The 15602-nt window shown below is 41.6% G+C and overlaps 1 protein-coding gene across 5 annotated transcripts in view; it reads left to right on the top strand.

The window, feature by feature from the left end:
* The window catches only part of ttll11 (tubulin tyrosine ligase-like family, member 11), a 209861-nt gene extending 198955 nt beyond the window's left edge, over positions 1–10906 (top strand). For 4 of the 5 annotated variants that reach the window (XM_068012404.1, XM_068012399.1, XM_068012401.1 and 1 more), the window contains one exon: positions 249–775. In XM_068012404.1, the coding sequence (XP_067868505.1) occupies positions 249–424 (176 nt within the window). In that variant the 3' untranslated portion in view covers positions 425–775. Of the gene's footprint in view, positions 1–248; positions 776–9785 lie in introns of those variants that run through there. The other variant, XM_068012400.1, reaches the window with a different exon arrangement.
* Positions 10907–15602: the final 4696 nt, after the last annotated feature.

Genomic DNA, 15602 nt, shown 5'->3' with positions numbered 1-15602 from the left:
AGTCACCTACCTGTGCGCTATTGCTGTTGATAGTGTTTTAACTGCTCAATTCACTATTCTCTTTACTGATGATGGTGTAAATGTTAGCAAGAAAGGTTTTAAACAGATCAGCTACTGATGATTCTAGAGAACCTCTTAGCACAGCCCCAGGTTTAATTGGTTGTGAATGTTATTTTTGTTTGGTCATCACCAGACGATTATTATTAACGCAGTAATCATTAATTATGATGTATTCCATTTGCCCACAGTAACTGATTGCTCGCCAGCAGCTTCCTTCAGTCCCAATGGATGGGACAAACTGGGCTGCAGGTTTTGTCGTAACAACCACCAATGCTGCTCTGTGATTGGCTTAAATGATGTGCAATCTCAACGGGTCAAGCTGACACAAATTTTACATCCTTCTGTAACGTCGTACTTTATGTAGCAGCCAGCTTTCAAATGGCAGGCCCCCTTTCCCCCCTACATCTCCAAGACTCATTCCTGCACAATCTCATGGGAAGTTAGCTCTTCGCCACTAGGATAGCTAGTGATGGATAAATATTTTCAAACCAATTCTGTTGAAGTACAGCTATTATACCTGCATTTCATACCTATTATACTTGCATTTCATACCTAGAATTGTGTGGTTTATTTAAGGGAAAGTTTAAACAAGCATTGTTCAGGCCCTTTGGAACTCCAGGTTCCAAACAATTTGCATTTAATGTAAAGAGTCTGCCACTATCTGGCTGCTGGCCCTAATTCATTTATATCATTTTATTAAACAAGTTTCATAATGGATGTTTTCTATTATTGTCATGAGCTACTGATTGCTTTGTAATTATTATTGGCATGCTTTTATCATGTTCCAGAATCTTCTGCCAGTGAGATCACATGGCAGATGTTCTGTATTTTTAAGTTCACTTTCTTCTGTTGACAGAATACAGGATTATCACTGGCACAGAGAGAGTTCCTCATTTATGTTTATCAGTTCTTTGCAAATTAACATTTATTGGGGTATAAATTACCGTCAATGATAATAGTAGATAAATGCTGAATGCATTTCTATAACATCTGTCCATCCACTATTAAATGGATTAAACCTTTGTTTAGTGGACAGAGGAATGTAATACATGTGTTAAACCTTCAACCACTAGAAACAGTGATTTCAAACCTACATTTTTGCTTTCTTTGCTGTGTTTATACTGCAGTTTTAGTGGCAGTGTGATATTCAGCTTTATTCATTAACACAGTATAAAACAGGAAAATGTGCACTGCTGAGTTTCTGACAAACTCCAGCAGCCTGCTGTACTATCATTCACATTCTAATCAGTAAAAGTTGATGGCCATCTGGTCATTAAAAATCACAAGATCACATTAAAGTCAAAGGATGTTAAGCTCCATCTTGTGTTCTTATTTTCAGTACTAGTGCAGAACTCTGGCTTACCCAACTTTAGAACTGGCAGAGAACATGCCAGTCCTTACTCACTTGCTGTGAAAATAAAGCTCAATAATTCAGCCATTGGCAAAGTGACAATAATGAGCTTCAGTGTATCATCAGGTGGAAATAAACAGCAGAAGTAGTAGATGGGCCAATGGAAAACATTTAGTCTGCCACTTGTTTATTCTCTGAAGATAAATCACTAAATATATATTGGAGCAATGTTTTGCACAGTAAGTAAATTTTATCTGGAGTTTGTCTTTTTTCACATCAGTCTCATCTCCACTTCTGTTTAGGGTGTGAGCATATAGGTTGGTTACAGTACAACAACACCCAAGTAGAAATTCTTAGTGAATCTCAACAGTGAATGTAGTGAGGTTAACTCTCAGTATTCTGGTTTTCTGATGCATCACAGCTATCTCCAGCTTTGACCTTAGACAGCATCACAGATGAACCTCACCTTCAACGATGGGGCGGGGGTCACCACAGTTAAACCCAACCCTGTACTCACCTGATAGCCACACCTAAATACCGAATAGCAATCAGCTGCAGAAACCCTAGCCAGTCATCCTGACCTACAGTAGCCTCACCCCATCCCCCTTTCCTGCTACACATCTCACCATCCAAGATCAGCTAACCTTGGACATTCCTGGTTTGTAGGCCAAACATTCACTGTGTGAGTCTGCTGAGCTGTCATAGAGTTTAAATAACTCAAACTGTCTTGAAGTTCAAAACTGTTTGAGATTTATGGACGGAAGGCAAACAGCAATTATCATTGTCACTCTCTGGCAGTTTTTAGTGCCCAGTGTGCTGAGGTAGAAAGCAAAACGCTGATTCTTCCATCATACATCAAAAAATGTTTATAGCGTTAAACGTCAATTTTTTTTCTCACAATACATCAGGTACAAAGGTATTCATAGCCTGAAAAATGGATTTCTCAAAGAAGCGAGTGTGGCATTTGTTGTGATTGACAGCATGTCATTAAAAAAGTGGCTCACGCTTGCTTTCATCTCCTGATTGATATGGTACCTATACAAGCTTGTGGAAGAATTTATTTCTGCTTGAAACATTATAGATTTCACTGGCTTTGCCTGCCCTCTTCAAAATGATACTTCTCACTGCTTGAAATAGCCATCTGTTCTATTTTCTAGATACAGATTCACAATCTGTCATTGACAGAGCAATGCTTTAACCCCTGACACATAGCAAGCAGGTTTCTATTCTCATGTTTCATTGTACTCCTGCTCATTGTATCAACGTGATGAGTTAATCTGCTTTTTAAGGATGTTAGGTGGTGGTATTATTTGCATATTCAATGTATGTGCTTATGATGCATCTAGCTTCGCCACATATCTTGAGCATTTCTTTATGGAAGTACATGTGTTTAAGAACCAGTCAACACCATTCATATCTCTTGCAGTTAATTGAATACTAGTTAGCTTTAATTTCAACAGAAGGTTGTAAAAGCTTTATCCATCCTGCAGTAATTTTGAGAATGAGAAATTTTGTAGGAACTGTTATCTCTAGCTATTATGTAGTGTGGTAGCACATTAATCATTGTTTAACATGTAGTAGCATGTATGCAGAAAATTATCAGGTTAAAAGCACTGCTCCCCTTAGAAACTATATAAATAAATTGTTAATTATATGTGTATTTATTGGCTACCCTTCTGTAAGGGAACAGTTTCTTTAGTTGTAAGAACAGGTATTTTGTACTGTATTTATAAGAATTTGCACATTAATGTTAATGTTCTGGGTTCAGTTTAAATATGTTGACCGGGATTATTTGCTAGCGTCAGTGGTCTCAACATCCGGAAAAAGTGTGCCAAGAACCTCACATTGCCTCTTCTGTGGAAGGCCCACCAAATCTAGTGCCAATTAGGTACTTAAGTGGACAGCGACAGGCCTTCCACGGGATCAAGGACCCCGCGCTGGAGGTCCTGCCCTCAGAAAGCTGCTGGCCTCTGAATGGCCGGCAACTCTTACACTGAAGAGCACCACCACAGAGGCGGTGGCTGCTGCCAGTGGAGCAACTACCTGAGGCCCAGAAGCATTGCTGGACCCAGGCCACAGGTAGGTCAGGGCAGGAGGGATCTTACAGGGTAGGAGTTGCAGGGGAGGGGGTGTAGCGGGGGTTGTTAGCAAGGGCAGCGGCATAGCTCTCAGTGGGCCCCCCCTTCATGATGCTGGGTCCCTCATTCAGGCACTGCCTTTTAACAAAGCTCCCGGAGCCAGGAAGCAACTCTCACAACTTTTTGTGTCGTGCCTCCAGTGTGGTGACGGGGTCACCTGCCACACAGCTAATTGCGGCGGTGGATTAATTGCCCAGTTAAGGGCCTTAATTGGTGGCAGAGCAGAAAACCCATTCACAGGCCTTAACACCCCAGTCTTAATTTTGGCAGAGGTGGGAAGGTGCCGGGATCTTCTCTTGCCACTATCCCACTGATTTTATGCTCTCCCCGCCTCCAAACCAGCTGCGGGGGAAGCATAAAATTCCCCGTTATTTTAAATGAGATATTTCACTTAGCTTAATATATTTTCCTGTGAGACTAGAGAGGCTTGTTTACTATACATTGGCTGGAATTTTTCGTTGGGCCAGACCGGGATTTTCCACTCCCCAGGCCCTTAATTGGTCTTGGGCGGGATTTCCTCCTTAAGACAGAACATCCTGCCTAATGGAGCTGCTGGCAATCAGTGGGCTGGCAACTCAGTCCCAGCAACGCTACTGGGGGTGGGGGCCACTGCTGGGACTACACTCAGCCATCGGAGACAAGAGAAAGGACGGCCCTGGAAGACAGATAAGTTTGTAGGACCTCACCGGGGACAATCAGCCAGGCCCCAGTGAGGCAAGGGGGGGGTTCGGTTAGGGGGACTGGGGTAGTGTTGTGCCTGATCAGGTGGGCCCGCCCCCAGCCCGCAAAAAGGCCGCCTGGTTTTACCAGGAGGGGTTCTTGAGGCTTTTGCCATCTCGTCGCCGAGGGTAAAATACCCAGGATGGCAGGAGGAGGCCCTTAAGTGCTAGTTAATTTGTCACTTAAGGGCCTTGATTGGCCTGGGTTGGGTGGGTCGTTCCTTGCTGCCGCCGCCGCCTCGTGTAAAATTGCAGCGGGGGAGAGAGGGGGGTCAGGAACGGCCCCTGCCTACCACTCAATTTTAAACCCCGCCCCCACTACCAGCCCGCTTGTTTGGTGGCCATAAAAATCCAGCCATTGTTTCTGTGTTGAGACTTTTACGGAGATATATAATGCAAAAACGCACCAGATTGGTGAATATAATGTTTCTTTCTATTTTAGTTCAGTCCAGTTCTGGTCAGATCTGTTACAGTTTAATCAGTAATCGCTAATCAGGTTACCAAGTTAGAACCTTGATGTTAGGAACTAGAGACAAGTTGAAGGGGGAAGAGTAAAAAATTTTTGACTTTCCATGGCATTGCTCATGATGTTGGTGAATATGCTGTTTTATAGTGATGGGGGCATTATAACATATAATGCACAATGTCTTATTCTGCTGCTAAGGTGGAGCTGTGTTTACAAGTTTACTGTTGCAGTAAATAGGTTCTCAGGTCAATTACAGGCATATTCCTGAGGTTAATTAGGGGTAATTGATTATTTCTCTTGCGATTAGCAACTACTTATAAATCTCTGCCTTCTGTCCACAATCAGAAAAGTCCATTTTGAAATGTCTAACTTTCTTTTTGTAAAAACTAACAAACTGTGAATCATGGCGTAAAAGTAAAAATGCTGGAAATACTCAGCAGGTCAGGCAGCATCTGTGCAAAGAGAAACAGAGTTAACATTTCAGATTGATGACCTTTCATCATAACATTACCTGAATTGTTAACTTTGTTTCTCTCTCCATGGATGCTGTCTGATCTACTGAATATTTCCAGCATTTTCTGTTTTCCTTTCGGATTTCCAGCATCCACAGTATTTTGCTTTTGTACGAGTCCTGGGGGTCAATGTTTTTGTCTACCACTAACAGAGGAGTAGCGTCCTCAAAATGGGGTCGATAGCATTAACTGAGATGCTGCAGACAGTGCTACCTTGAGCGTGCGAAGTGCTGTCTGCCTTTTTTTCAGGCTGTTGTGAGAGTAGCTGCCAGCAGTTGTTTTTCTGGCCTTTCAACAGGCCCCAAAGGAAATGATGGTAATTAGCAAAATATAGGAAAGTGGGTGCTTGGAGATTGCAGATCTCTGTCTTTAGCATCACTTGCCCATTACCCAGCATCAACACATCTTTTTAAGTGAACTGAGTTGTACACCAGAATGGGTTGAATGGTGTGCCTGTAACTGTAATTACTCAGTTCGTAGCTGATCCGGCCACTGCAGTGGTTCAAGTCCAACAATTCTCCTTGTTCAATTAAAGCATTCAAAAGGGAATTAGACAGTTATATGAAAAGGAAGAGTGTGCAGGATTATGGGGAGAAGGCAGGGGAATGGAACTGAGTGAGTTGCTGTTTCAGAGAGCTGGTGCGGATACGATGGGCCGGATGGCTTCCTTCTGCACAGTAACAATTCTGTGAAACAGATGAAATGCACAGCGAGTTAATCAGCATCGGAAAATTAAAGATAGATTTAATGTTTCAGGTGGAATCCTTGCTTTTCCAGATGCAGACTGATCTGCTGTAAATCGCCAGTGTTTGTTGACTTTAGTTCATAATACCAGCAATTGTTGAGTGTATGAGTTTTCTTTTTATCCCAACAGTTCTACCTGTCTTCTGCCAATTGTTAAGACCAGGTGAGAAAGGGGTCTAGGGGTTCCCTTTCAGTCTTTGCCTAGTTTAACCGTAACAGGATTTAATTTTTAAAACACTGTTTTTAGCTCCATCCTCAGTGAATCCTTGCTCACTGCTCTCCATTTTTAAGGCAAAGAAATCATCCAGACAGGTTTTCTTAGATTTAAACAAGAAAGGTGGAAGTTTATTCGCCTTAAACTCAATTCGGTTAACGACTGAATACGCGACACAACCACACTAGCATGCCCATGCAATAAACACACACACAGATAGAGACAGAAAAGTAGAAAGAATAAAAGGGAAACGTTTGAGGCAATAACTGGGATTTGTTTATGTGCCTTTAAGTTTGATATAGAGTCATTGATTGCTGGATGTCTTGCCATTTCATTGGGGCCCAGGGCACCCTTTAAAACTTGTTTTGATGTAGGAGTCTTTTCTCTGTTGAGGTTTAAGTGACTTCAGTGGATCTGGAGATTTGAGAGAGAGAGAGCTAGCTAGGAGAGAGGCTCTCTTCCAAGTTTAGTTGCAATCTCCCTAGCAGTCCTGTGAGCAGTTCAAAACCAGAAACCTGGGCCAGCAGGTTAGTCATCTGACTAGTTTTTTTTTAACCAACTCCTGTGTTTGTGGATTCTCCATCTTAGCAGACACCCTGGAATTCTGGCTTTCTTACACATTCAGTGTCTGGTGATCAAAGTCCATTTGGGTTAATTGGATCAGGGAGCAGTTCTCTTGTCTGCAGGCACTGTCTCTTAGTATGCAAATGTTTTCCAGCCACTGCTGATCTCTTTAAACAAGTCATCTCTTTATTCCAGCAACAGTTTAAAATCAATGTTCATATGAGGACCATCAGAGTCCTTTCTCCTTCACTAAGCAGGTGTGCCCTGATTAAGGATACAGATTTTGCCTTTAGTTTCCAGCAGTCAGTTCTTAGAGGCCCTGCTTTATCACAATGGAAGCACACAGGTCTCCGGGTCTCACTCCTACGTACAGCACCTTCCTTTTTGACTGGAGGAGGGCCACCTGTGACTACTGCTTGTGCATCTATCACCTTCCCACCCTTTGCCCTTTTCGGATTTGTGGGGGTGACTCGGAAAGGGTTTTCCTGGGGAATTGACTTATAGATGAAAGCAAATTCATCAGCCAGAACTGCGGCTTGCCTTGCTCTATTAACTTTCTGTTCCTCTACATGTATCTTTATGGAAACAGGGAGAGAGTTCTTAAATTCCTCAAGCAAAATTACCTCTCTGAGATTTTCATAGCTGAGCTGCACTTTAAAAGCCCTCAGCCACTGGTCAAAATCCAGCTGCTTATTTTGCTCAAACTCCAGGCAAGTTTGATCAGCTTGCTTCTTGAGGGTTCAAAACTTTTGGCAATAGGCTTCCGGTACTAACTCATATGCCCCAGGGATAGCATTTTTGTCAGTTCATAATTGGATGAACTCTCATCTGGCAACAGGAATAAACTTCATGGGCTTTTCCTGTTAGGTTGCTTTGTAGCAGCAGACTCCAAGTCTCAGCTGCCATTTTAACTGCCTTGCTAGTTTTTCAAAAGATACAAAAAATGCTTCTAAGTCTCCCTCATTGAATTTTGGAATCAGTTGGGAATATTTTGACAATTCTGTACCCAGCCCTGAATTACAATCCTCCATATTGGCCATGCTTTCACTGAGGTTACTCTGTCGCCCCTCTAATTAACTCGAGCCACCTCAGCTCTTTCTCTCTTCGCATTGCTTCTAGAAGGCTCCTTCTGTTTCTGTCTCCTCCCTTTCTTTTTCTTTCTCCTGTCTGTCTCTCTCATTCCCTGTCTTCTAATTCAAGTTGAATCAAGGGAGTCAGTTGCCAGCATTCGCCAGAGCTGGCGGGCAGCCATAAAGACAGGGCTAAATTGTGGCGAGTCGAAGAGACTTAGTAGTTGGCAGGAAAAAAGACAGAGGCGCAAGGGGAGAGCCAACTGTGCAACAGCCCCAACAAACAAATTTCTCTGCAGCACCTGTGGAAGAGCCTGTCACTCCAGAATTGGCCTTTATAGCCACTCCAGGCGCTGCTTCACAAACCACTGACCACCTCCAGGCGCGTATCCATTGTCTCTCGAGATAAGGAGGCCCAAAAGAAAGAAATTCAAGTTTCCTCTGTTCCAATTGTATCTTTGTTAGCAATACCCTGTCAGAGTCTACTTCTAACCCTGTTTCTGCTTCTTCAGATTCAAGGGGAAAATGGTTCTAGTCTTAGGGGTTCAGACTTTCTAGCCTTGGCATGGACTGTGATCCCACACTGCTCAGCTATTTTTCTCAACTCCTCCATAGACAATACTTTTAACTTATCCCAAGTGACTTCACCCTGGCTTTGGGAGTTACTGACTTCAGTCGCAGGCCTGTTAGTATTCTAACATACACAACCCCAAGAAAACCTGTATTGAAATCTTTTCTCTTTTTGATTGCAATCAATTGGCTTCCCAGTTCCTATTTCTTGTTTGTGGGTCAAGTCTGGATGCTAGCCCCCAAATTTCTGGTACGACCAGGTGAGAAAGGGATCTAGGGGTTCTCAGCCTTTGCCTAGTTCAACCATATCAGGGTTTAATTTTAGAAACACCATGTTTTTAGCTACCCCCTCAGTGAATCCTTGTTCACTTCTCTCCAATTGTAAGGAAAAGAAATCAACCAGTTTTTTTTTAGATGTAAACAAGAAAGGTGGAAGTTTATTAACCTTAAACACTAATTCGGTTAACGACTACAAATACGCGACGCGACCATGCTAGCATGCCTACGTGATAAACACACATGCAGAAAGAGACAAAAAAGTAGAAACAATATAGGGGAAAAGTTTGAGACAATAGCTAGGATTTATTTAAGGGCCTTTGAGTTCAATGTAGAGTCTTTGATTGCCGGTTAAGTCTTGCCGTTTTGTTGGGGCCCAGTGCACCCTTTAAAACTTGTTTTGATGTAGGAGTCTTTTCTCTCTTGAGGTTTAAGTGACTTCAGTGGATCCGGAGATTCGTGAGAGAGAGCTAGCTAGGTGAGAGGCTGTCTTCTTCCAAGTTTAGTTGCAATCTGCCAAACTGTCCTGTGAGCAGTTCAAAACCAGAAACCTGAGCCAGAGGTTAGTCATCTGACTAGTTTTGTTTAACAAACTCCTGCATTTGTGGAATCTCCATCTTAGCAGACACCCTGGAATGCTGGTTTTCTTACACATTCAAAGTCTGGTGATCAAAGTCCATTTGAGTTAATTGGATCAGGGAGCAGCTCTCTTGTCTGCTGGCACTGTCTCTTAGTATGCAAATGTTTTCCAGCCATTGCTGATCTCTTTAAACAAGTCATCTCTTCACTCCAGCAACAGTTTAAAATCAATGTTCTTGTGAAGAAATTAATATGCCTCATTCATGGCAGTTGGGGCCTTCATGATACAATTCTTTCCATGATATTCTCCAAATCCCTTCTAAGTTCTGTGGACAATCTTCCCTTCAGTGTGAATCTAGACTAGTTCTCCTCTTTGGTACATATTGAAGTTTTAAAATTAATTTCAAAACATCACTTGTTTCTAGTTATATATGAAGAGGGCTTCTGCTGCTATGCTTTAAGCTGCAGCTGCCCAATTGGAATATGCTGCCACATAAAACATTAGTTTGATTTTCCTTTCAGATCCTGGTTCACCACTCTGTGTTTCAGACGGTAGACTTCCCAATGACATCATTCCTGACAAATCAGAGAATCAGCTTAAAAGGGCAGGAGTGTAATGCACAGTGGATTATTCTGCTGCTCCGAGCTTTGTTTAACCTGGCCTGTCTCTTAAGGCCACAGTCTGATTGATGTTAGACACAACCTGTGGTCACTTAGCAGCTAATCATTGTTAGACATATAAGGATAATTAGAGGACATTCTATTGTGATTCTGTATTTTTAAAGATGTTAACTATTCATAGTTTCCCTTACTGTACAATTTGTTACTCTTTTCTGAATGACTTCTGAGATAATCAGGTGCAATTGTACAATACACTTTCAAGTGTTGCATTTACAATGTGATGCTTTTCAGGTGTGACACTTTGATGTTAGATTGCTGCATACAAGACAAATACTTGTATTTTTATTCATACATATTTAGTATTTATTTATCATTTTAGAATCGTCTATAGATCATTGCAGTTCTTGAGCTGTTGTTTCAAGATTTAGTGCTAGAAACTGTTGTACCTTTTTGGCAGATGATGCATGACAGAAATAATACACACTTTGCAGATTGTGAGCAACATTAAATATACCCTCTTATTTGTGTGTATTTATCAATTAAAAGCCCATTGAACTGAGAAACATAGTCTTCAATTAATTAATACACACAATATGTGCCTGCATCTAAGCTAATTCAGAAGATAGAAATTTTGCTTGTGAACTTTAGCATGCGAGCTCTATGAAATAAATGTGTAAACTTTCACTTAAATGCCTTCTTCTCTGATGCATGGTTTGAAAACCTGTGAAGACGCACATCAGGATATACATTCTGCTGTGGCTGTTTGTAGTGTTGTTCTGCTGGCTCTATTTGAAGTTATGCAATATACAGTGATGACAAGGTATTCACTATGTGCTGGTGCACTCATTTGTGCAAAACTAAATAAGTGCCACAATCTGGTACATTTATTGTTCTAGGTAGATGTATTTACAATATAATAAAGTTACATCAGGTTTAAGCCTGTTAAGGGCTTTCTGTTAGTTTTTCATTGTAGTTCATTAAGGGGCATGTATTGAAACTTCTATACTGTAAATATTCTGTAAATCTGCATTTTATTAAAAATATTTCTAGAACTCTTAAAAACCCTGTCAGTTTTTATGTGTGTCCAGGTTGAGTTTTAATTTCAGACAAATATGACTCTGGAGAAGTGAAAGTAACACTTTCCTTTATTTTATTTAGAGATACAACACTGAAATAGGCCCTCCAGCCCACCGAGTCTGTGCCGACCAACAACCACCCATTTATACTAACCCTACAGTAATCTCATATTCCCTACCAAAGCAATTTACAACAGCCAATTTACCTATCACCTGTAAGTCTTTGGCTGTGGGAGGAAACTGGAGCACCCGGCGCAAGCCCATGCAGTCACAGGGAGAACTTGCAAACTCCACACAGGCAGTATCCAGAATCAAACCTGGGTCCCAAGAGCTGTGAGGCTGTGGTGCTAACCACTGCGCCACGCCAGACTATTTCTAAGACTTTTTCTAAGTCTTGTTCAAGACTTAGAAAAACAAGCTTTCCATTACGGCATCAGAAATGTAACAGGGATGGAGGGAGCTGTAATGATCTTGGTTATGATAACCTTTTGTGATATTTTTAGTGTAGCAGCCACACATGTCAAATGGTACCAGAGTAGCTTATAGTAAAAACAATACTCAGCCAGTACATGTTTTAAAATATGTGACCTTCAGATTTTTAGAATTGCTGCTGCTGGCTAAACAAGATCGCTTTATGCAGTTCCTGCAAAATAAAATATAATGTGCAAGTTTGTGATTGATTGTTAATGTTGCAACCGCCATATTTATAAAAATGGTGTAGCAAATAGACACATTTTATTTGTAGCTTTCCTATGGAGGTTTATTTGGTCCTCTTCACTAGTTGTGTCCAGCCATTTAAAGGTACATTGAAGCAGCTTTACAACTACAGAAATGTACTGTTTAGTATCAGTTCTAACGTATCAACTAATTAATATGTTCACCCCACCCAGTGTAAAACGATATCACACAGACTAGAGGATTTAACTCGGGTCTGTTCTGAGTTAGCTAGTTCCTCAGGGAGGGAAAAAAGAGTTCTCCTCCAAATCATTTTCAGTGATATCAGTTTGAAAGTGCACTGTGTGGAGGAGGGCAGAATTGGACTTGGGTAATGCACTCCATGGTAAAATAATCTGCAAACAATCAATATGTGGCTTCAGACACGATGGACTGAATTTTACCACATACCAGCAAGTCCCACTGCTGGGGCTGAAAGGGGGAGGTGATCGGCAGGTGGCGGGACCCAAAATGGCATATTGTCAGGCCACCGCCAGTTCTGCCATCCAAGTAAGGACAGCAGCTGCTCCCAAAAGCTGCCGGCCCAATCAGGGGATTCCTCGAAGAGAGTTGAGGTGGTTGGGGGAAACCAGGCCTGGCGGCCAGGCTCTGATAGGGTTAGGGGGTGTTCTTGGAGCATCAGCAATGCCATTGCCATGAGGGCAGCCATTGCTGCCAGGGGGGCCCCTCCATGAGCTATGGAGTGCCCATATAGGAGGCCATCCCTGCAACGCCCCCTCCCTCCCCGGAGCCCCGTAGGAGACCACTAGGTTTCACTGGGCAGTCTCCCCACATGGTGGCGGGTCCTGCCAACATGGACAAAATGCCCGCAGAGGCGGGAAGTGGCCCTTAATTGGCCACGTAAGTGGTTCAATTGGTCACATGGCAGGCGGCCAATCCACCAATTTTCCCACCCCTAGTAATATGGTATGGCGGGAGGACGCCGGCTCTCCTCCCAATGCCTCACCCCGCCATTTTGCCAGCCCTCCCATCTCCCAGCCTGTCGCCAATGAGCTGGGAAAATTCAGCCCAATGTAATCCAAGTGCTGCTTCTTCAAAAGAACTGGCGGGCCTGTAATTCCACATTCCTGCTCCTGTATAGTGCTCTTGAGTTCTCAACTGATTTTCAAACATGTAAACCAGCAAATTAGAAAGGGCACTGAGTATTGATCAGGACCAGAAATCCTGGATGATTTTCCTTTCCATTGCACAGGAACATTAAAGCCAATTGTTGAAGCCCAGCTGAGATCAGCAATGCAACACAGATCGTGGATTGCATAGAATTTTATTTTGTTCTGAATCATAGCTCTTGTGCCAGCACCCAAGAATGTGGATTAAAAGCCCTTAGAATTATTGTTAATATTCAGATCTTTCAAGGAGTTTGCTGTTAACTTTCCTCCTTTAAATCCTCTTGCTTCCATTATTTAAAGACACACTAGCACTGTATCAGTTGAGCTATTGTGTATGTGGCAACGAAATAGAATGCTCCAAATAGACTATAAAATATCTGATAGGCAGCTGAACATTTGTACTTTTCCTTGGCAGTATCTGGTTTCGTTTTGATTAAAATAATTACAGATGATCTTTGATATCTTTGTTATCTTGTTCAAATGTGTTGTTCTGGTGGCTTCAAAAGGCAATTACTAATGCCAAATTGAAAAAAGTAATCTAGTTTGAAGATACAATGTGATAGCTTTGAAGAATTGCTTCCAAAGACTATATAGAGAGATGGCATTTAAGACTGAGTTCATTTGATGTTTCGGCCCATGATTTATCCTGATAATTTCAGTTTTGCCACATCATGAATTATAAATCATTTCAAATACTAATGCCCGATACAACACTCAATCATTGAAATGCTAACATCCACTATGGAAAGATTAATGTTGGGATATGAGTGGCTAAATGGAGCTTATCACTATGGAGAGGATCAAAATTGATTGAAATTACCTTCAGATAACATTGGGTAATGAAAGGATGTGATGGCACTTGGAATTATACAAATACTTCAACAGTTGCTGTAGAAAATGATGGACATTAAATTAAATATATAGATTTTTAGTTTAATAATCCATTCCATTTGAGTGGTTACATTTTTATTTTGCTCCTAGATTATGTTTGTGGCCATGTTTGGTGCAGTAATACTGGAACGAGCTTATTTTTATATAATTTTACAAAAAGCTATGCACAATTAATTCTATCACTTGTCATCATCAGACTAGTTATGAATGCCACAGACCTCATCTTAAACTGACTCCTCAATCAGTTCCTACAGCTTTCAGCCCCTTATCACTGTTCTCTATAATTATGTGTAATATATTTGGGCTTTAAGCAATGCCCATTGGATGACATAAACCCATATTTCAGTTTGCACATTAATGTGTGGGAGAAAAATCAGTAAATTCTGCATTTTGTTACATAAAGACTATCATCAATCACAACTTGTGCAAAATACACAGTAAATAGAATCTGTGAGAACATTTTAAGTCACCAGGAATCAATGACCATTTCCATGTCCCATCAGGATAACACACCAAATAGTCCCCTCTATTCCTTTATGCTCCTAGATTATACTCATACTTTTCAGAGGTGCTTGTCCCACCTGTATATATTGAATACTGTCTCTGCACATCTACACACCAGAATAGTGCTCCACACAGACCACTTCACCTTTGTTATAGAGGTAAACATCAGCAGTGTTACTTGTGTTGAAAATTATGACGGGGCTGGAGAGAGTAAATAGGGAGAAACTGATTCCAATGGGGGAAGGGTCGAGAACCAGAGGACACCGATTTAAAGTGATTGGCAAAAGAACCAGAGGCGACATGAGGAATGACATTTTTAGCAGTGAATGGTTAGGATCTGGAATGCACTGCCTGAGAGTGTGGTGGAGTCAGATTCAAACGTGACTTTCAAAAGGGGATTTAATAATTATCTGACGAGAAAAGATTTGCAGGGCTATGGGGAAAAGGCAGGGGCGTGGGATTAGCTGAATTGCTCTCACAGAGAGCTGCTGACATGGACACAATGGGCCAAATTCTTTGTTGCAACCATTCTATAATTTTATGACTAAAGCTCACAGCACAAAAGTTGTTCCATTTTTAGCACTTAATTAATAAAAATTGAGTGTGCAAAATGAAAATATTATACGAATCCAGAATATTCCTTCACATATTGTACAAATGATGGATGAGAAATTGGGCTCATTAGCACTTGATTTTTGGGTACTATGAGTGCTGTTACAACCAGGTGAGAAAGGTGTCTAAGGGTCCCTTTCAGCCTTCACCTGGTCTTACTGTAACAGGATTTAAGTTTAAACACACCGTGTTTTGAGCTCCCCCTTGGTGAATCCTTCTTCACCGTGTTCCAATGATAAGGCAAAGAAATGAGCACAAACAGGCTTTCTTAGGTTTAAAGAAGAAAAGAGAAATTTATTAAAACTTAAACTCTAATTCGGTTAATGCCTACAGGTACATGCCACGCCCCACGCTAGCACATGCAAATCGAGACAGAAAAGAGCAGAAGAAAAATAAAGTGAAAAAGTTTGTGGCAATCTCTGAAGGGGGTTTGTTACTGTGCTTTGAGCTTGTTGTAGAGCCCTTGTTTGTAGGTAGATATTGCTTCTCGTTGGGGCCCAGTATTCTTCTTAAACCTTATTCACTGTAGGAGACTTTTCTCTCCTGGTGTTCATGTCTTCAATGGGTCTTGGAGTTCCGTGAGAAAGAAGAGACAGCAGACAGGAGAGAGGTGTTCTCAATCCAGGAGCCAGGAGCTTTCTGCCTTCAAAACAGTGTTTCTTCAATTTTTAACTCTCAGTTCAAAACTCTGCAACAGCCAGTTAGTCATGTGACTAAATTGGTCTGACCACGTCCATTCTGTATATTGCGACATCTTAGCACTCAACCTGGAATGCTAGCTCCTCCACCTT

This window comes from Heterodontus francisci, chromosome 32 (assembly GCF_036365525.1).
Source record: "Heterodontus francisci isolate sHetFra1 chromosome 32, sHetFra1.hap1, whole genome shotgun sequence".
Lineage (NCBI taxonomy): Eukaryota > Metazoa > Chordata > Chondrichthyes > Heterodontiformes > Heterodontidae > Heterodontus > Heterodontus francisci.
This window is presented reverse-complemented; position numbering and strand designations above follow the sequence as displayed.